The sequence below is a fragment of the Cololabis saira genome, chromosome 21 (genome assembly GCF_033807715.1).
Source record: "Cololabis saira isolate AMF1-May2022 chromosome 21, fColSai1.1, whole genome shotgun sequence".
In the NCBI taxonomy this organism is placed as follows: Eukaryota; Metazoa; Chordata; class Actinopteri; order Beloniformes; family Belonidae; genus Cololabis; species Cololabis saira.
The window spans coordinates 26,173,416-26,194,730 of record NC_084607.1 but is presented as its reverse complement, the minus strand read 5'-3'; the positions used below and the strand labels follow the sequence as shown (position 1 = coordinate 26,194,730).

At 40.2% G+C, this 21,315-nt stretch overlaps 1 protein-coding gene across 5 annotated transcripts; it reads right to left on the bottom strand.

The window, feature by feature from the left end:
• Nucleotides 1-5,857: 5,857 nt before the first annotated feature.
• Nucleotides 5,858-14,589, bottom strand: atf7ip2 (activating transcription factor 7 interacting protein 2). 5 transcript variants are annotated; one of them, XM_061712417.1, is made up of 13 exons: nt 14,423-14,589; nt 13,392-13,464; nt 12,500-12,528; nt 11,599-11,730; nt 11,211-11,279; nt 10,319-10,353; nt 10,171-10,211; nt 10,036-10,091; nt 9,387-9,432; nt 9,092-9,171; nt 7,210-7,344; nt 6,924-7,111; nt 5,858-6,242 (listed from the first exon to the last, which is right to left on the bottom strand). In XM_061712417.1, the coding sequence occupies exons 3-13, from the start codon at nt 12,524-12,526 to the stop codon at nt 6,032-6,034; spliced, it is 1,020 nt and encodes a 339-aa protein (XP_061568401.1). In that variant the 5' UTR covers nt 12,527-12,528; nt 13,392-13,464; nt 14,423-14,589; the 3' UTR covers nt 5,858-6,031. The 5 variants fall into 5 exon arrangements, with proteins under 5 accessions (XP_061568401.1, XP_061568400.1, XP_061568398.1 ...); XM_061712416.1 differs by having other exon boundaries at nt 14,427-14,589; XM_061712414.1 differs by lacking the exon at nt 12,500-12,528.
• Between the last annotated feature and the right edge of the window lie 6,726 nt (nt 14,590-21,315).

Sequence of the window (21,315 nt, the reverse complement as noted above, 5' to 3'; positions counted from 1 at the left end):
TTGTTTAGAAATTGTAAGGGCAACAGTGATTTAAAAGTCGTGCTATAGGGTGTTGATATAGACAGAGTTAATGAAATTAGGTTTTGTGGGTGTGATGATCAACAAGATCAGCTGGAAACTTCACATTTAACATGTTCAAGCTAAAGTCTAGAAGTATTTCAGTCCAAAGTAAAGCTAAATATCTATTGAATAACAAAGCATTACATATTGTACATTGCTCACTTATTTTGTCATATCTTAATTATTGTGTGGAAGTTTGGGGCAGCACCTATAAATCCTCACTCTGATCATTGTGCTAACTCCAGAAAAGAGCCACCAGAACTGTTCATGAGGCAGGTTTCCAGGAACATACTAATGAGTTATTTATAAACTCCCGTCTATAGAACTGGTAGACTTTAACAGCTCAGCTGGTGTAGAAAGCCAGAAACAAACTACTAGATCATATACAGAAACTCTTTACTGATAGAGAGTGGGTTGTGATTACAGGGAAGCCTCAACTTCAGAACCAGGAGTTTTCAAACAACCACATGAAAAGAATGTGTACTTCAGTCAGTGGTGTGAAGGTTTGGACTAAACTAAGCCAAGAACTGAAGCAATATCCAAACATGACTTTGTTTAAGAAAAGGCTCAGACTGTGGATTTTCAACAAGAACAGGGATGATGATCTGAAGTGAGGTTGAATGGATGTCTCCAACACTGTAAACAGGATTATACATATGAGTATGACTGTATATTTTTGGGGGTGTGTGTGTTTGTGGATAAGTCACGTTGAATTGGTAGGTAGTTGGATCCCCTTCACTTTTCCTGGTCCCTCCATGTTGTGGTCTGGTTCCAGGGTTGTTTGGGTTCCAGCATGGGTCCACATTTGGTCCCCTTTGGTGGGGGGGGGCCGAGGCAGGGTTCTGGGGGTCCATGTCAAATGTGGGCTGGCATGGGGTTTCAGGCCCTTGGTGGTAATAGTTGGGGTTTGGCTCGGGTGCCTCCTGTCGCTCTTCATTGCTGCCGGGATGTTTACATCATGTAATGTACATTATGTTATATACATAACCTCATTACGATTATGGAGCTCAATGGATACACATAAAGTGTTTGTTTGCATTGGTCTCATGAAGGACCAGATATCATTTAAAAAGCATGAAAAGAACAGAAGATTTTGATTACATCAATAGTTCAACCATGACGATGAAAATGGAGACATGAACTGTAATTTAAAAAGAAAAAAAAAATCAAATTGAAGGTTTCTTATTCTAAGTGAATTCACACATTCCAGTCTTAACGTTTCTCTCAGATGTGGTAATAATACAAATTAAAGCTACAAGCAGCGATGAACGGGCCCTCGCACCCATGTGCATGTTCAGGCGTGCTGCAGTGGAAGCGCTTGTGTGACTTGCATGTAGATTCTTCTTGCATGTAGACACCACCGACGACTCTCTATGTCAAACCATTCAAAAGTTATGGCAGAAAATAGGGACTATCAAATATCGACCAATCAGAAGAACGGGCGGGACTAATTTGCACCAATTTTGTTCAAGGACTCAAAACAGAGTCCGATGACACCACCCACAAGTCTTCATGTCAAACCATTTAAAAGTTATGGCAGAAAGTAGGAACGATCAAATCCAGACCAATCAGATGAAGGGCGGCGCGCTTTTTGGCGTCTATCTTCGCCACGGTAATGCTTTTGACTGAGAAAAGTAATGCGTGTCGTCTTATCGTGAATGGAAAGATATTCTAATAGTATATAAAAAAGCCATTCGCAAAGCAAGAACAGCTTATTATTCAACGTTGATAGAGGATAACAAAAGTAACCCACGTTTTCTGTTCAGCACTGTAGCCAGGCTGACAAAGAGTCACAGCTCTGTGGAGCCGTGTATTCCTGCAGCTCTCAGTAGTGAAGACTTTATGAGCTTCTTTAACAGTAAAATCACGAGAATTAGAGAAGAAATCAACCAGCCGGTTGTGGGCGTTTCTTCAGCTTTAGCGACTTCCCTAGGCTCTGACTTGTCTCTAGACTGTTTTGATCCTATAGACCTCCCTGAGCTGACTTCACTCGTTAATAGAGCTAAGTCAACCACATGTATGTTAGACCCCATCCCGACTCGACTATTCAAAAATGTTTTTTCTCTTATTGGTGTGACAATACTGGACCAAATCAACCTATCCCTAAGCTTAGGATATGTACCACAGGTTTTCAAAGTGGCAGTAATTAAACCTTTACTTAAAAAACCTTCCCTTGACCCAGACACCTTAGCTAATTATAGACCAATTTCTAACCTTCCATTTGTATCTAAAATTCTGGAAAAGGCAGTTTCAAGCCAGTTATGTGACTTTTGTATAGAAATGATCTGTTTGAAGTCTTTCAGTCAGGGTTCAGAATGCATCATAGCACAGAGACAGCACTGGTTCGAGTTACGAATGACCTTCTTATGGCCTCAGATAAGGGATTAGTGTCCATACTGGTTCTACTGGACCTCAGTGCTGCTTTTGACACTATAGATCATGGCATTTTACTGCACAGGTTAGAGCATGTTGTTGGGATTAAAGGGACAGCTCTGCGTTGGTTTAAATCATATCTATCTGACAGGTTCCAGTTTGTTCATGTACATGAGGTTTCTTCAGAACAGTCAAGGGTCTGTTATGGTGTTCCGCAGGGTTCAGTGCTAGGGCCAGTCTTGTTCAGTTTATACATGCAGCCGTTGGGAAGTATAATCCAGAATCACGGCATACACTTTCATTGTTATGCTGATGATACGCAGCTCTACTTGTCTATGAAGCCGGATGAAACAGAACCGTTAGTTAAACTTCAGGCATGTCTTAGGGACATCAAGGACTGGATGTCCAGAAATTTCTTGCTTCTAAATTCAGATAAAACAGAGGTTATCATTCTTGGTCCAGAGCATCTTAGGAAGGGATTAGATGGTGTTGCGATGGCTTCCAGTGCAACTGTGAGAAACCTTGGTGTTGTTTTCGATCAGGATTTGTCGTTTAAACCATATGTTAATCAGGTTTGTAAAATAGCGTTTTTCCATCTCCGTAATATTGCAAAAATTAGGAAAATCCTCTCGCAGAGGGATGCAGAAAAACTAGTTCATGCGTTTGTATCTTCTAGACTAGATTACTGTAATGTGTTGTTAGCAGGATGTCCAAGTAATTTGCTGAATAGGCTCCAGCTGATCCAGAATGCAGCAGCACGAGTACTGACAGGAATTAGCAGGAGAGACCACGTCTCTCCAGTGTTAGCGTCGCTCCATTGGCTACCCGTAAAATTCAGAATCCAATTTAAAATTTTATTACTTGCATATAAAGCCCAAAACGGCTTAGCTCCGCAGTATTTACAAGATTTGATAGTGCCTTATGTTCCTGTCAGAGCTCTCCGCTCCCAGGGTGCAGGTTTACTCGTAGTTCCTAGAGTATCTAAATGTAGATTAGGAGGGCGGGCGTTCTGCTATCAGGCACCATTACTTTGGAACCAACTTCCAATCTGGGTTAAGGAGGCTGACACCACCTCCACCTTTAAAACTAAACTTAAAACCTTTCTGTTTAGTAAAGCTTATAGTTAGTGTTAAGTAAACCTCTAGCTGGTGTTGGTAAATCTCTAGGTAGTGTAAACTTTAGTGTGTTAGAGTCAGTAGTCATTGTCGCAGCTATAGAACAAAACTATAATAGTTAGTCTCAAATATAGCTTCGCGGTAGATAAGCTGCTATAGGCTTATGCTGCAGGGGGGCACCGACATGATCCGCTGGGCGGTGCCTCTCACCCTTCTTCTCCTCTCCTTTTCCCTGCCTCTCTTCTCCATTACCATTTTTATTTATTATAAATATCTCATAGCTATCATTTTTGTCCATCGTTCCTGTAGTTTCTTGTGCCGGCCCCCCTTTTTTCTCTTTTGTGTATGTTTGCAGGCCGGAGCCTCAGGAGCTGCGTTCTGGCCTGTGTTCCCGGCCCTCCCCCCCCTCTGGTCATCCCATTGCTTCTGCCACCTGCCTACGTGGATGTCTGCTGTTGCTGCTTCCGCCTGCCTGCACCCCCCCCCCCCCCTCTGGTCATCCCGCTACTCCTTCCACATGACTGTTGTGTGCTGCTGACGCCCCCTCCTCTGGTCATCCCGCTGCTGCTTCCACATGACTGTTGTGTGCTGCTGACGCCCCCCCCCCCACCTCTGGTCATCCCGCTGCTGCTTCCACCTGCCTGCTGTGTGCTGTCGACGTCCCTGACTCCCCCAGTCTGGCCTTCGGCAGGAGGGTCCCCCCTTATGAGCCTGGTCCTGCTCAAGGTTTCTTCCCTCCTAAAGGGGAGTTTTTCCTTGCCACTGTTTGGCTTAAGGCTTTTCTCCCACTAAGGGAGTTTTTACCTGCCATTGTTTATATAATAATTGCTCGGGGGTTTATGTTTATGTTTATGTTCATGTTCTGGATCTCTGGAAAGCGTCTAGAGACAACATCTGTTGTATTAGACGCTATATAAATAAAATTGAATTGAATTGAATTTTGACTGAGAAAAGTAATGCGTGTCGTCGCAGGATGGAGACGCACATTTTGATGTATAACACACCTGGGTGCACGTTACGGTTTGGGCGAAGAAGCGGCCGAAGAAATGGCATGAATTTCACCAAAATGACACGATTAATTCAAAATGGCCGACTTCCTGTTTGGTTTCGGCCATGGCGCCAAGAGACTTTTCTTTAAGTTGCGACATTATACAGGTGTGTACCGATTTTCGTGCATGTAGGTAAAAATTGTATCGTGGGGCTTGAGGCACAAAGTTTTCTAGGGGGCGCTGTTGAGCCATTAGGCCACGCCCATTAATGCAAACCATGAAATATCACATTTTTCGCCAGGCCTGACTTGCGTGCAAAATTTGGTGACTTTTGGGGCACGTTTAGGGGGGCAAAAAGGCCCTCATTTCTGTAAGTGCTCGGGCCCTAAATAATAAACCAGACCTAGTGGAGTGGATAACCACAATACGCAGGCCCACATTTGGTGACAATCAAACACTTCATTCCCACCGTTGAGCATGATGATGGGAGGATCATTTGTACTTATTTGCAGCCACAACTCCTCACCTCTGCCACCTTGATCAGATTTTCCATGAACTTTGGTTTAACTATCAAACAATTAATGATGCAACTTAATAAGTAAGCAAATCTTATTTATACAAAGCCTTTCACAGACAGGATTCTTCTTAACTACAAACTTTTTTGTTTCAGGTGGCTGTAACTGCTGCCACTTAGCTGGAAATCAAGCTCCATCATGTAGGAGAAGAGATCAGGAGCAGAGCGACCGCAACCCTCTTAGGGCGTATACATGAAATGGAAAAACTTCTGTTGGGACAGAAGATAGCATTAACATCATGAAAGAAATCTTCCACTTACTGGGAAACCCACACTGTAAAAATAGATTTGTTGACTCAACTTAACTTAGCTACGTCACCTTGTTGCTTTGACCGAGTTAAGTCGAGTCAACTTATGTCAAGCTTATTACACTTCAAAGCACGAGTTAACGCATCATGCAGTCTGTTGACTTAACTTTTTGCATCAAGTAAGTTGGACTAGAAACTATTGTTTAAGATAATTTATAAAGAAGTTGGTTGAATTTATGTTAAGTTCCTACAAATGTGAATCAAGTTGCCTCAAGATGAAATAGATAAATTATACAACATGTAGTTTGTTGACTAGCCTTTCAGTAAAGCTGCTGCTTTTGTGTGAACATTACATAACATGTCGTGAGACGCTTCTATCCAAAGTGGGTTACAGAGGAAAATAAACGAGCCGCAGTAAACGTGGTACGTTGGAAAGTAAGTGACAATCGTTGGCAATCAGGTAAGTGTAGGTGTGAGCAGCATGCAAACAATCTTGAATTCTTTATATAAAAATTTTTATTTAACATTGACAAAAAAGTTTAAAAATGAGAGAAAAGATTTTAAGATCAAAATTCTCGATAAAAGCATCTTTCTGAAAACAAACAAATCAAAAGTGAGTAAATATAACTAAATATGTCCTTCTCTTGTCCCACTTGAAGACGCTCTTCCCCACTACTCCGGTATGGTTCTAGTTACGACGTCACTGTAAGGTCCGTACCGTCCAAATATGTCTTTTCCAAGAACCGCGGCACACACCCTGTGGCCCGGCTTGTACTTTTTGATAAGTGCACACATGGGCAGAGCCAGCGCTTCCACCTTGTCGTACGTATGCCAGTCTGAGAAGATGCCGCTCCCTTTGGCCTTTTCCATCGTCAGGAAGATGCTGCGGGGGGAATTTATTTGGTTAAATAAAAAGTCACATATTTGGTTCAGGAAACGTGAAAATGTTCATCATCATATCATCTCTGTGCGTACGGCGGCACTGAGACGGTTATTTTTGGAAGTAGCAACAGCTCAGGTGACAAAAATATGATTTTGACCTACAGGGCCACAGCACAAAGCTCAGGATGAAAAATAAGTGGATTTCTTGAAAACTAAGGTACATGGACATGAAACTGGAAGTCAACACATAGAAACTGTCATTTGACTACTTCAGAAAAAAAACAACTTAGTTCCCTTTATTACTTAACTACTTCAGCTTTACTCTCCTGTCTTCCTCATCGCAAAAACACCCTTCACCTTCAGATTAAACTTCACCAAACTGATATGTTCCAGATCAAAGCCTCTTCTCAGCTGCTTCTTGACAACATTTGATTCAACTAACTCTGACGCTCTGGTTTGAGTGTTCGATGCTCTGGTACGAGCCGGATACTGCTCCACTTGCAGTAGGAAGCAAGGATTTTCAACATATCAGCAGTCCTGTGTGTTTACAGTTTGGGTCGAGGGACCAACGCTTTGCCGGATTCTGCTTGAGGTAATAGCGTCTTTACGTGGTAAATATGTTGAAATCCCAGTATGTCGACAACAAATCATTAATGTGAATGTAACTTCAAATTTTTCTTACGTGTAGCTTTCCATGGGGGGCGTGAAAGGGTCTTTCTCCGTCACGTTCCAGAGCACGGAGAGTCGAGTGGGGTTCTTGATGAGACACAGGGTCACCTCTAGCTTTTGAGGGATGCTGTACGAGACTGCGGTGCTGCTCAGGACAGAAGGGAAGGTTGTGGGGGGAAGAGGAGGATAGGTTATCCAACTCTTTACAAAGAAAAGAGAGAGAGAGAATAGGGGGTTCAGGTTTACAAGAGTCTCCAAATGACAACAGAACCAAAACTGCTGTGGAACATCTGCTGCACCTCTGCTTGGTCTTTTTCTTCATGATGATTTCTGGGGGTGGGCTCTTGGTCCTGATGATTTCTGGGGGTGGGCTCTTGGTCCTGATGATTTCTGGAGGTGGGCTCTTGGCCCTGATGATTTCTGGTATTGTTCTTCTGAAATACATGAACCACAAAGCACGAGGGGAGAAAAAAGCAGGTCAGAAAACTACAATAGTCACAAATAAAGAGAAAGAGGGCATTTTTAATACACTCAAGCTTCTCCTGTGCATTTATCAAACTGCAGTTCATGGATTTCAAACGGATATGTTGTTGCTGGGCAGATATGTGGTTACTAGTTATATCAAGTCCTCGTCCTTTTACGGTCCTGCGTCCCCTGTGGAAGAGTGCTGCATACTTGAAATACAAAGCTTATGAAGAAACAAAGCCAAAGAAGAATTTGGGGAGTCTTTCAGAGCAGGGCAAGTAGAATACACATAAACTCTTCTTAAGTAAGTCACACTTGGGGAGGAAAGGCCTGTCAGACAAACCACGTAAAGGAATACACATTATGATCCAATCAAACAAAGAAGTATTAGTTGAGGGCCCTGCAGTGCACGAATGGGGGAGCAAAGCGTTAAAGTCATAAAACTGACCAACAGGAAAAGAACAAGACCTCCCTCTCAAGCAGTTCACATCTCTGAGAGAAAATTTAAGACTGGACTGTGTGAATTAACTTTGGTTAAGAAACCTTTAATGTGATTTTCTTTTTAAATTACAGTTCATGTCTCCATTTTCATCATAATGGTTGAACCATTGATGTCTTCAAAATCTTCTGTTCTTTTTATGCTTTTTAGATTATTTTTATTAATTCATAAAACCAATGCAAACAAGTACCTTATGTGTATCCATTAAGCTACGTTACGCATGAAAACCGTAAAGAGGTTATGTACCAAATTTAGAAATCAATCAGGTTAATGAGATGAAATCTCTAAGATTCTTTTTCTTTTCTTCTTTCTTTTCTAATTGTCATTTCCTCTTATCCCAAAGGAATAAGAGGAGGAGAACTTTGAAATGTTTGAAAGTTTGAAGTTTGAAATGTCTAACATCAAACTCTGAACAGCTCTAAGCATGGCTGAGGTGCTGCTGCAGATTAGAACCTACTTTCAGATGAGAGATGGATAAATATTTATTTTCCTTTGTTACAAAAGGTGGTGACCCAACAAGTTTGATAAATTAAGTAGGATCGCTACACTTTAAAGATGTTTTTTTATGCGTGAATATACAGAATCTTAGATTGTACATGTTACAGGATTTGTTAAAAAAATTTCTAGTTAGAATTTACAACAGTAAATAGTTTACTCTCAAGAGTGTAACAGGCGATCAACTGTCCGTGGTGCAACTTTAGAGTATTTTTTGTTCTAATCATACCATGGTGTATGAACTCTAAAAGTGCTAAAAGAAACATAATGATGGGTAAAGCTGAAGTGGGATGTGATTAATCTATTTTAAAAGTGAAACTCTTCACCAGCACACCAAAGAGGGATTGATCAGCTTCCTTTTTCACAATATACCGGAGGAAACGTGTATCTGGTTGTGAGGATGCTTTTTTTTTTTTCCATACTTTGTTATTGCTTGAACATGTATGGCTGGATTTCTGGACTTGTCATTTTTGAGAACGTAGCTTGATTTTGAGCTCTGCGTTCATAAGGTTCCTCTACCTCTCACAAAAGCCTTGCAGATATTCAATCAATCAAAAGACCCTTTAGACCCTCTGGAGATGCAAGCAGTCAGAAAACACTCAAGACAACATTATCTTGGTTACAGAAAGTTGTATTACTAATGATATTTTGTCCGATGGGTGCAAGATTATGGAAGAAAGTATTGGAAAGACTTCACCTAAACAGGCGAGGAGGCGTCTTACCGTGTGCATGGGAGAACCATATGGAGTCAGTATTGGTGGAGGCTCCTCGTGACTTATATCAGTGATGGCATCTGTCAAAGCTTCATGCAGATCATGTATGATGGAAATTAGAAGACACACAAAAAAAAAAGATTAAAACACAAAACAAAACTGCACATCTGTATAGTCAAAGGATGACTGGTTCTGATACAGGTATTTAAACCATTACAGTCACCTATACGCGGTAAAGTCACAAACTTAAACCCATTTTAAAATGTGAGCTACTCAAACATTTGCATCTTTAGACTCAGCTTACCTTCATTATCTTTGCAGATCTTTTTCAGCTCATTTTGTGTGGTTGCCTGAACAAAAGTAACCAGTTTAGTTTTCCTTGTGAAGATTATAAACCTAGATATCTAGATGTATGCTAACAAATTTAATCCGTAGGAGCCTGTTAACTATGGCTTAAAGTCTTGTGGAGCCAATCAAATCAGCCCATCCTTGCAAAGAGAGTCTGTAGGCGGGGTTAACACGATCACGACAGAGGCGTCGTAACCAGGATGGAAACAGTGTAGATGTCTGCAGCTGACATATACAGCGAGCCGCTATATTAGTAAATAAACATTAAGTAGTTGTTGATTAAGTCTATGTTTGTTTAAAAAAAAAAAAAAAAAAAAAAAAAAAAAGGTAGAAAGCACATTTTTCTCTGAACACAACATCTTGCAGCTTTGTAATGGCTTTAGTGGCCGTCTAAGCTTTTCTGGCAGCGTCTGAATCTTCAACTGTTATACGTGAGACATCTCTTATAATTGCAGGTAGTGTTGCTAAATTTCACCTCTTTGTTTTCCACATCATCCCAAAGCCCTTTATATCAGTTAAATACTGTTCCTTTACTGTAACCAAAGAGATTTGCTGGCCAACGAGTGCACTAAAATACTACAAGAAACAAATAACTTTATATTTACCACCATTTTGATGAGCTCTCCACTCTTGGTTTCACACTCCATTCTCTCTTCATCTGCTGATATAGAAAATGACATAGAATCAAAACAAATGAACCAGGACATGGAAAATATTCATAAAATCTTAGGTGCTCTCACTTTGTAACATGGTTTTCATTTTTTCATCCTTTAGGTCCCCCCTAGAGAGTTCACAACAAATTCAATCACCTCAGAAATGATGAAATGCAAATAAAGAGTCTGAGTTCACCAGTTTAATGACTAAAAGTAATAAACTGGCTCTCCGCACCTGACTGTGTCCGTGTGATCCTGAGGTAGTGGACTCTGAAAAGGAAGACAATTTCAAATTATTCATATGTTATTCTAAAAGGTTTCTGTTATTACACTTTCTAACCAAAATAACAAAATAAAAAAATTCAATAAAATAATAAATACTCGCCATCAATATGGATGAGACAAAGAATCAGAGATACATTCATGTGTGTGGGTTTTCTTCGTTTGTTTCTAGTGAAAATGTATGTTTTAGTTCAGATTTTCGGCTCAAGCATGCAGCATTCTTTGAAGGAACGTAAATGTGACGTCACTCGCGAGTTCCTTCACAGACCGCTCTGTTCTTCGCTGGTTTCATCGGATGCAGCTAGTTATCCACGATGCCAGAATAGGTGTAGGGGGGCAAAGGGCAGAGGTTTATTTCGTACTGGATGCTTGAACAAGTACGACCGATCAAAGCGACCGGTAGCTGTTTAAAACTACCACTTGCAGGAGCGCAGCCGGTCGAGTTTTGTCACCTGTGACCACAACAAAGATGGCTGTGTGCTGCCCGGTGTATTTTAAAGCAAAAAATTATGTTATTTCTCTCAGAAAAGGGTTACTTTTGAGACTTAATCCTCATGTGGTATAGAGATGATTCATTGTTGCTAGAAATAAGCGTTTATTCTAATGTGACTTTTCTGATTTAGCGTAGATCTGGCAAGTGACTCGGATGCTTCTTTCAATGGTGAGTAAACTTTGAGCCACAACAAGAAAACCTGAGAAATTAAGCATCTAAATATGTGCACCCATTTGATCCAGTAGATGCAGACTTCATGTTCACCCCCAGCGTCTGAGCCCAACCGTAAATGCATATGCTTAACTCCATTCTTGCGCATGTGTGTGTGTTATATATAGATATGTTTGCAAACCTTTTCTTCCATCTTTTTTAAATAAGAAAGAGCTTTCTCTGTTCTCTTGGAGACCAAGTTAATTCGAGCCTGAGGAAGAAATTGACATTGTTTTCAAATCCTTCAAACAAAGCCACAGGAACAGGTACAAACATTTACTTTGGTTCAGGACGGTTAAGAGAAAAATAACACTGTCACTACTGGTGAGTTAATTTGATCAACTTAAGTAATGATTATGAAGTCTCTATCTCTCATACTATCTATTACGCAGATTAATAAATAAAGCGGATACTTAAAAGTGAGACATGACTGACAAATTCTGGCATAATGAAGAAATGTAGGGAGACAAAAAAATGAGGAAAGACAACAAAAGGAAATAATGCTGAGAGGAAAACAACATTCTCTTCACCTGGAGCTTTTGGATGGATTTTTCAAAGTTTTCGTCACGAGTCAACTCTTGAACGGTTTCCACTAAACCCTGCATTCGGGTCTCGCTGTTTTTCACAGCTTTGTGCACCTCCTGCTCAATCATCTTTTCAACCTGCACACAAACGCAAACACATGCGTGAAGGTTTGATCAGACAAACAGACGATTAAATATCAGTTTTGTGCATAACAACCACATTACAGCCAGTATTCTTTTTTTCACAAGTAGAAAAGATGGAAAGCACTTACCTGAATACCTGTAATCAAAGATCATAATTAAAGCTCAAACAATTGAAAGGTATTGAAGCACTTGCATGCATGAAGCAACTACAGAAAGCTGCTTAGCTTAGCGACCAAGAAGGTTTCTAGAGCGGTCAGAAACAATGCTTTTTAAGATGCAGACCCAGATGCACGCTGAGTCTGTCTACCTGTCTCAATGGAGCTTTCGGCCTCTTACTGGAACACCATTCCCGACTGTTGTGGTCTAATTTCAAGCCCTGAAGCAATGTCCATAAGCTCCATAAGTCAGGCTGCCTGCCAAGGATTTATATCTAAATACTAAAAATTATAGTTGCATTTTAAGGAAGCAAATTATTCTGTTGAACTTATACACTGAAAATACAGAAAAAGAGACTACCAGTGAAATCAAAGCTCTACAGTCTCTACAGCTGTGGCACAGCTTTGGTTTAACTTCCTGTCAGAAACAAACATCAGCTCTAAATTCTGCCCACGTCTGAAAAGATTTGACAACACAAAGAAACCTTTGAGGATGAAAAGTTAAGAGGTCACATAAAACTGCTGCTCCAGTAGAGGCTGGTTTCAGAGGCAAGTCAATCCCAGCACACCCAAATGCTCAAGCTGTAGTACAAAATACACAAATTTACCAACTGCTTCCAGGTTTGTGTGTCCATAACTGCATGGGTGCAAATCAGAGAGAGAGAAAACCAGCAGGGTGAAAAAACAGAAGTGGGTCTCCACAAAGAAGAAGAGGAAACATTTAGCCAGCTCATTCAAATGGCTTAAAAGATTGTTTTTGTTTTACTAAAATACTTTTTTATAATACATTACAGTACTAACGTTTTAATTTAGTAACAAAGTGACCTATTATTTTACCAAATGATTAGTTTCTGTGGTTGTGCACGACCTGTATTGCAGCCGAGCACGGAGATGGAGCTGCCAAGAAAACACCCTGTGGTTGAGAAAAAAAAATCCTGTACCTGGGACGACTACGGTGAAAAAAAAAGAAAAATAAAGGCGCCGTGTCTGTGTGGCGTTTCCTTAGGGATAAGACTGCATATCAATGTCACGATGGCCGTGTCACTGGTGCTTTCAAAGTTCTTCTCATTCTTGAAAGAGTTAGTTCAATAGTGCTAACCGAGCATTGAATCCAACAGTTGGACACATCAGAAGTTGAGAACTCAGACAAAGGTAAGCTGCTACAGAATTCAGAAAGTTGGTGGTATTTCTGAGAGATCAGGTCCCGCACCTACTGTACCACCAACTGCTGCTAGCAGAGCTGTACACACACGGATGAAAGAGGAGCTTTCGCTGGAATATATCTGGAATATTTTGATCAAACATTATCACAAAAGTTGTGGGTGAAAAAAGGAGACATCATGTATCTATTTTTTTTTTTTTTTATAAAATCTGCATGATGGCTTCATTACTGCAATTAAGTCATTTGCACAGAAAATTACTTGAACTCCAGATACAAACATTTATAAATATAAGTGTGGATAGAAAAAGACAAAAAGAATCTCAAACATTTTCACTTACTTCTGATTTGGAGAACGTTTTCTTCAGACTACTGGCTTCAGCTGAAACTGTTCCGGTTGGATGGCTCTCCATTCTTTACCAAAACACACACAAACACACTCTCAAGAACTAAAACACTACTGTGAGGACAACATCTATTCATCCAAATTTGGGTTTTCAGGAGATTTTAGCTCCTTCTCAATATAAATACCAGCAAAAGCAACTCCTAGTGATTTATTAGTTACAATAAACATCCATGTTGAATTCTGAAATATCAAAGAAATGCAGCCATTTTCATTTTCTTCCTTTCATTCAGGCTGATACCCTTTTATGACAAGTCTAACTACAAACTGCTGATTGGTTGTTTGATCTCCTCTGCCTCTGATTGATGTGCCTGTTTGCTCCAGGTTTGCTCCTACCAGGTTACCAGGATACCACCTGAGCTGACCATGTGACTGTTTACCTGTGTTTAAAGAGCTGCTTGAAGGAGATCCCTTTGTCTTTGTTATCTGCCTTGAAGGATACATGGCCGAAACATGTTGGCATTTTTTAACTTTTACTAAGCCATGATTCAATAAAGGCTTTTTGTATTTTTCTAACTTCTTGAGTGACTCGGTTTTTCACCCTTTTATGACACTCCACAAAAACAACAAACGCAGTAAATCCTGTTTACAGTTTCACCTGCTGTTGTTTCTCGACCTGGACAATGTCGAATTAAAGATTTCTGGCTCAGAAACATCAAAATATGAAGTTTTATAAAACTTCCACAAACATGTCTTCCGAAAAGCACCATAGCTAATAAAGCAATTGATGCTGTTGGCCACAGGACACATTTGTCATGGTTTTATTTTGATCAAATGGTAAATGGCTTACACTTATACAGCGCTTTCCAGCTGTACTCCTACAACCTACAGCTTTACACTGCAGATATTCACACACGCACACGTTGACAACCGAGGGATTCAGTGTCTTGCCCGAGGACACAGGAGGAACTAGGGTTCGAACCACCGAATAACCTAACTCTAACCAGTAAGTAAAGCAGTTAAAGTTACATGCTCGGAGTAGCTCTTCAGTTCCTTCGCAGCTCCGACTCTTGTGGTGAAATCAGGGAGCGATGCTCGGTCTTCAGCCTCCAGCTCCTCCACCCATAGACATATATACGTATATATGTCCCTATGCCTCCACCATGGATCTATAACATTAACTCCACCCACGCCTCCACCGACTCCATTTCTTCTTCTTGGCGTCTACAGCGGAGCCGGAGGGAGCTGAATCGGGGCAATGGCGCCACCACGCGGTGTGGAGTGGAAGAACTGAACTTTTCAGAAGGGATGTCCTGCCAATTTCTGCTGCTTTGCCAAATGCTACCTAATGGTTTTCTACTTTTGTAGAGCTACAATTTTACTGTGTTTTACTCCCTAGCCCACGTCCTTTCCCCTCAAATGGTCCTTGTCTTTTGCCAGGCCGTTATTGTAAATAAGAATGTGTTCTTAATGACCTGTGGTTAAATGAAGGCCAATGACTGAATGAATATCAAATAAAGCGATAGAATTGTTTTTTTTCTCTCTTTATCATATAATGTTCACAAAGTGTAATGAAATTCATGTCATGGGTAGTGTATTTTGAAGGATCAAATACTCAACATCCCATATTATCAATTTCACATTGTGCAAGAAATGATGGGCGTGACTATCAAACTTTGAAAACTTTGCTGTGTGGCTCTGAGTAACGTCCGCATTAATGCATACTACTGATATTTACTCAAAAGTTTGCCGAACTAAAGTATACTTTTTGAGTATATACTGTTTAGTATGGCATTTCGGACGCACCGGTGTTTTGCCAATTTCTGTTGCTTTGCCAAAAAATGCTCCCTAATGGTTTTCTACCTTTGTAGAGCTACAACTTCACTGTGTTTTACTCCCTAAGCCCACTTCCTTTCCCCCCCAAGTGGTCCTTATCGCTTGCCAGTCCGTCATTGTAAATAAGAATGTTCTTAATGACCTGCCTGGTTAAATGAAGGCCAATGACTGAATGAATATCAAATAAAGCGATAGAATTGTTTTTTTTCTCTCTTTGTCGTATAATGTTCACAAAGTGTAATGCAATTCATGTCATGGGTAGTGTATTTTGAAGGATCAAATACTCAACATCCCATATTATCAATTTTACATCGTGCAAGAAATGATTGGCGTGGCAATCCAACTTTGAAAATTGCGCAGAACCACAAAGTAGCATTTCTCGGCAGGGAGCAAGGATTGACAGAACACCGGTTTCCATCTTCCGTTACTTTGAGAATTACCCATATTTACAGGACTGTCTCAGAAAATTAGAATATTGTGATAAAGTCCTTTATTTTATGTAATGCAATTAAAAAAACTAAAATGTCATACATTCTGGATTCATTACAAATCAACTGAAATATTGCAAGCCTTTTATTATTTTAATATTGCTGATTATGGATTACAGTTTAAGATTAAGATTCCCAGAATATTCAAATTTTTTGAGATAGGATATTTGAGTTTTCTTAAACTGTAAACCATGATCAGCAATATTAAAATAATAAAAGGCTTGCAATATTTCAGTTGATTTGTAATGAATCCAGAATGTATGACGTTTTTGCATTACAGAAAATAAAGGACTTTATCACAATATTCTAATTTTCTGAGACAGTCCTGTGCTCTACGCAGCATGCAGGCGCGTCTTTAAACCAACAGATGTCGTGTTTGTCCCTTTTAGCAGGATTTAACCCGAGTTTATGTTACGTATGCAATATCCTACGGACTTCATTCAATGTATGTCTTGTAATGTATCTGCTTATTTTCTTTATTTTTTTGATGACGTTGTATTGTTCATTATCAATGTTCTGACTGTGTTTAAAATCTTAAAATAAATGCCGCGTTCCATTTGTCCTCGGAAGTGGGGATTTCCCAGTTCCCAGTTGGATTTTTCAACTGGAACGCCCCTCGAAGTGGGATTTCCCACTGGGAAAGTGGGAGAGTCTTCACCACCCCCGAGTTCACATTCCGAGATGGCTGCCCCGGTTGTAAACAGTAGAAGAGAGCTCTGTAAAAATTCGTAGCACTTCATTCTAGTTTTGGTCACACTAAATCAGTCGTATACAAGTATTGTTCGGCATATATATGCTGTTATAGTGTAATTTACATTTTTCATGTGGTATATGCGAACTACAATCTTGTTTTCCTACTTTGTAACTGGAACGCTGATAACTCGGCTGTGACGTCATTCCCAGTTCCGACTTCCGAGGTAAATGGAACGCAGCATTAACCCGAGTTTATGTTACGTATGCAATATCCTACAGACTTCATTCAATGTATGTCTTGTAATGTATCTGCTTATTTTCTTTATTTTTTTGATGACGTTGTATTGTTCATTATCAATGTTCTGACTGTGTTTAAAATATTAAAATAAAGGTTTGTTTAAAAAAACAAACTATCCTTGTTTGGTTGGTTTCTAACCGTTTAACATGCCGTTCAGCAGAGCTTGACGCCCCCTCCGTTGCTAAATTACGTTTCTTAGTGTGACGTCATAGGAGGTGGGCGTGGTTTTGGCTTTGATGACATCATAGTCTCTTTATATACGGCTAAGATCTAGGACAAGAAACGTTTTACAATTGTTCTGCGACCTAGCAACATCTGTTTATTCATTGTTCTTTTTTTTTTCTACATTTAATATTTGGAAATGGAAAATTCAAAAAACTCCAACAAAAGTAATACTCTACCACGTCAGTTTTCAGATAAGTACACAACTGTACAGGTTTTAGGTCAGGGATGTTATGGAAAAGTGGTCCAATGCACAAAGGAGGACACAAACCAAAGTGTTGCAGTCAAGGTGTTGTGGCAGCAGGGTTGCAAAGAAGGATATAAAGAGGCTGGAATCCTGAGGAAACTAAACCAGCTTGGCTCTGAGAAGAACAACTTGTTAACGTTTATAGAAGACTTTGAATATGAAAACAACCTTTATTTGGTCTTTGAAATGCTTGATACAAGTCTTCATACGTTCATGTCAGAGAACACATCGAATTCAGTTTCTGTGTCTGGAATAAGAGTAGTAGCTCGACAGATGCTGGTTGCTTTGGATGCCCTGAAAAGTGTAGGTTTAATTCATACTGACATCAAGCCGGACAACATCATGCTGGTAAACCATCGGTCACAGCCCTTCAGGGTGAAACTGATCGATTTTGGATTGGCTTTAAATTCATCTCAGCTACACTTGAGAAAAAAAATTCAGCCTCTTGGTTATAGGGCCCCTGAAGCTATCCTGGGTCTTCCAAAGGATGAAAGTGTGGACATGTGGTCTCTTGGATGCGTTTTGGTTTTTATGTACAATAGAAATCATCTCTACTCAATAGATTGTGAATATGAGATGATTAAGGCCATAGCACAGATTCAAGGAATGCTTCCAGATGATGTACTGGAAAGAGGAATTAAAACAAACCGTTTTTTTAACAAGTTTCAAGGGTCTCCAAACCATAAGTTTACACTAAAAACATCCGAGGAGTATTATAAAAGATCATGGCTTAATCCAAATACCTCTCATGGCATTTATAAGCGCATCAGAAGTCTTGATGACCTGCCAAAGATAAGATCAGTGATTAAGGATCCAGATGAATGGAAGGATACACAGGAATTTATAGAGCTGGTGAAGAAGATGCTGTTTGTGGATCCGAGGGAACGGATCACACCCGGAGAAGCTCTCAATCACAGTTTTGTTACGATGAAACACCTCTCTTGTTGTAAAGATGGCCCCTATTCAAAATCAGCTCATGAAACTATGGGACTGGCAGAGCTTAGGAAGTCTGCAGATGAGCTGTTTGTAAAATCCACTGAAGTTAAATATGAGGAAAAAAAGGCGAGAGAAAAAACAGAAAACAAAACAACAGAAAGTAAAGATAAATCATCACAAACAGTAGCTAACAACACCAAAAGTTCTGCATCTCTGAAGAACATTGAAACAAATGAAGTTACTGAATCCTAAGATGTAGGAGCTTCTGATCAAAGGTTAACGCACACGTCTAAGAAAATATGTAATCACAAGGACATTAAAGAAAGGATAACAAGAAAATGTTTAAATGATGCTGAGTGGAAAGGGACTTATATAATCGTGACGCCACATTGTTCAGGTATTGAACCAGCCGAAGGAAATTTTGACTATCTACTGTATATCTAATACGCCCCTTATTCAATATTTGATAGTTCCTATTTTCTGCCATAACTTTTGAATGGCTTGACATAATGAGTCGTGGGTGGTGTCATTGGATTTGGTTTAGATTCCTTAACCTTCAGTGGTGTAAATTGGCTCCGCCCCTTCTTCTGATTGGTCGATATTGGGTTTTTTAAATGCAGACTTAAAACCTATTTATTTAGACTGGCTTTTAATACACAGTATTGATGTGAAATATTCTCAATTTAATTTTAATGGTTTTATGACGTTTTTAAATTGTTTTGTTTTAATGTGGATTTTAATGGAAAGCACTTTGATCACCTTGTGTGTTGTAATGGGCTTTATAAATAAACATTGATTGATTGATTGATTGATTGATTGATTGATTGATTGATTGATTGATTGATTGATTGATTGATTGGTTGGTTGGTTGGTTGGTTGGTTGGTTGGTTGGTTGGTTGGTTGGTTGGTTGGTTGGTTGATTGATTGATTGATTGATTGATTGATTGATTGATTGATTGATTGATTGATTGATTGATTGATTGATTGATTGATTGATTGATTGATTGATTGATATTTCATAGTTCCTATTTTCTGCCATTACTTTTGAATGGTTTGACATAGAGAGTTGTGGATGGTGTCATTTATGATATGCTTATGATGATAAGTTGACTTTTATGTGAACAGCAAAGTCACTTTTTATAGTATTATTGACCTAGGAATGTGGGAGGAACCGGGGGGGGTTGGCCATGAGTCCGTGGGCCCGTTCATCGCTGCTTGCAGCTTTAATTGTAGTTTGTAATCGGTTGTAATCGGTTGACCGGTAGTTATAATCCAGAATCACGGCATACACTTTCATTGTTATGCTGATGATACGCAGCTCTACTTGTCTATGAAGCCGGATGAAACAGAACCGTTAGTTAAACTTCAGGCATGTCTTAGGGACATCAAGGACTGGATGTCCAGAAATTTCTTGCTTCTAAATTCAGATAAAACAGAGGTTATCATTCTTGGTCCAGAGCATCTTAGGAAGGGATTAGATGGTGTGATGGCTTCCAGTGCAACTGTGAGAAACCTTGGTGTTGTTTTCGATCAGGATTTGTCGTTTAAACCATATGTTAATCAGGTTTGTAAAATAGCGTTTTTCCATCTCCGTAATATTGCAAAAATTAGGAAAATCCTCTCGCAGAGGGATGCAGAGAAACTAGTTCATGCGTTTGTATCTTCTAGACTAGATTACTGTAATGTGTTGTTAGCAGGATGTCCAAGTAATTTGCTGAATAGGCTCCAGCTGATCCAAAATGCAGCAGCACGAGTACTGACAGGAATTAGCAGGAGAGACCACGTCTCTCCAGTGTTAGCGTCGCTCCATTGGCTACCCGTAAAATTCAGAATCCAATTTAAAATTTTATTACTTGCGTATAAAGCCCAAAACGGCTTAGCTCCGCAGTATTTACAAGATTTGATAGTGCCTTATGTTCCTGGCCGAGCTCTCCGCTCCCAGGGTGCAGGTTTACTCGTAGTTCCTAGAGTATCTAAATGTAGATTTGGAGGGCGGGCGTTCTGCTATCAGGCACCATTACTTTGGAACCAACTTCCAATCTGGGTTAAGGAGGCTGACACCACCTCCACCTTTAAAACTAAACTTAAAACCTTTCTGTTTAGTAAAGCTTATAGTTAGTGTTAAGTAAACCTCTAGCTGGTGTTGGTAAATCTCTAGGTAATGTAAACTTTAGTGTGTTAGAGTCAGTAGTCATTGTCGCAGCTATAGAACAAAACTATAATAGTTAGTCTCAAATATAGCTTCGCGGTAGATATGCTGCTATAGGCTTATGCTGCAGGGGGGCACCGACATGATCCGCTGGGCGGTGCCTCTCACCCTTCTTCTCCTCTCCTTTTCCCTGCCTCTCTTCTCCATTACCATTTTTATTTATTATAAATATCTCATAGCTATCATTTTTGTCCATTGTTCCTGTAGTTTCTTGTGCCGGCCCCCCTTTTTTCTCTTTTGTGTATGTTTGCAGGCCGGAGCCTCAGGAGCTGCGTTCTGGCCTGTGTTCCCGGCCCTCCCCCCCCTCTGGTCATCCCATTGCTTCTTCCACCTGCCTACGTGGATGTCTGCTGTTGCTGCTTCCGCCTGCCTGCACCCCCCCCCCCTCTGGTCATCCCGCTGCTGCTTCCACATGACTGTTGTGTGCTGCTGACGCCCCCCCCCCCCCCCCACCTCTGGTCATCCCGCTGCTGCTTCCACCTGCCTGCTGTGTGCTGTCGACGTCCCTGACTCCCCCAGTCTGGCCTTCGGCAGGAGGGTCCCCCCTTATGATCCTGGTCCTGCTCAAGGTTTCTTCCCTCCTAAAGGGGAGTTTTTCCTTGCCACTGTTTGGCTTAAGGCTTTTCTCCCACTAAGGGAGTTTTTACCTGCCATTGTTTATATAATAATTGCTCGGGGGTTTATGTTTATGTTTATGTTTATGTTCATGTTCTGGATCTCTGGAAAGCGTCTAGAGACAACATCTGTTGTATTAGACGCTATATAAATAAAATTGAATTGAATTGAATTGAATTGAATTGAATTGAATTGAATTGAATTGAATTGAATTGAATTGAATTATTTTAGATTTCTTGTAAACCTGTCTAAAAATGTAAGATACTGGACCTGGGTTGGGCTGGTGGGTCAGCGGCAGAAAATTTCTCTTATTTTTAAATCTAAAACTTGACAGGTATGGGGGACCGACGTGTGAAAAGTTGCATGTTAGGTTGACCC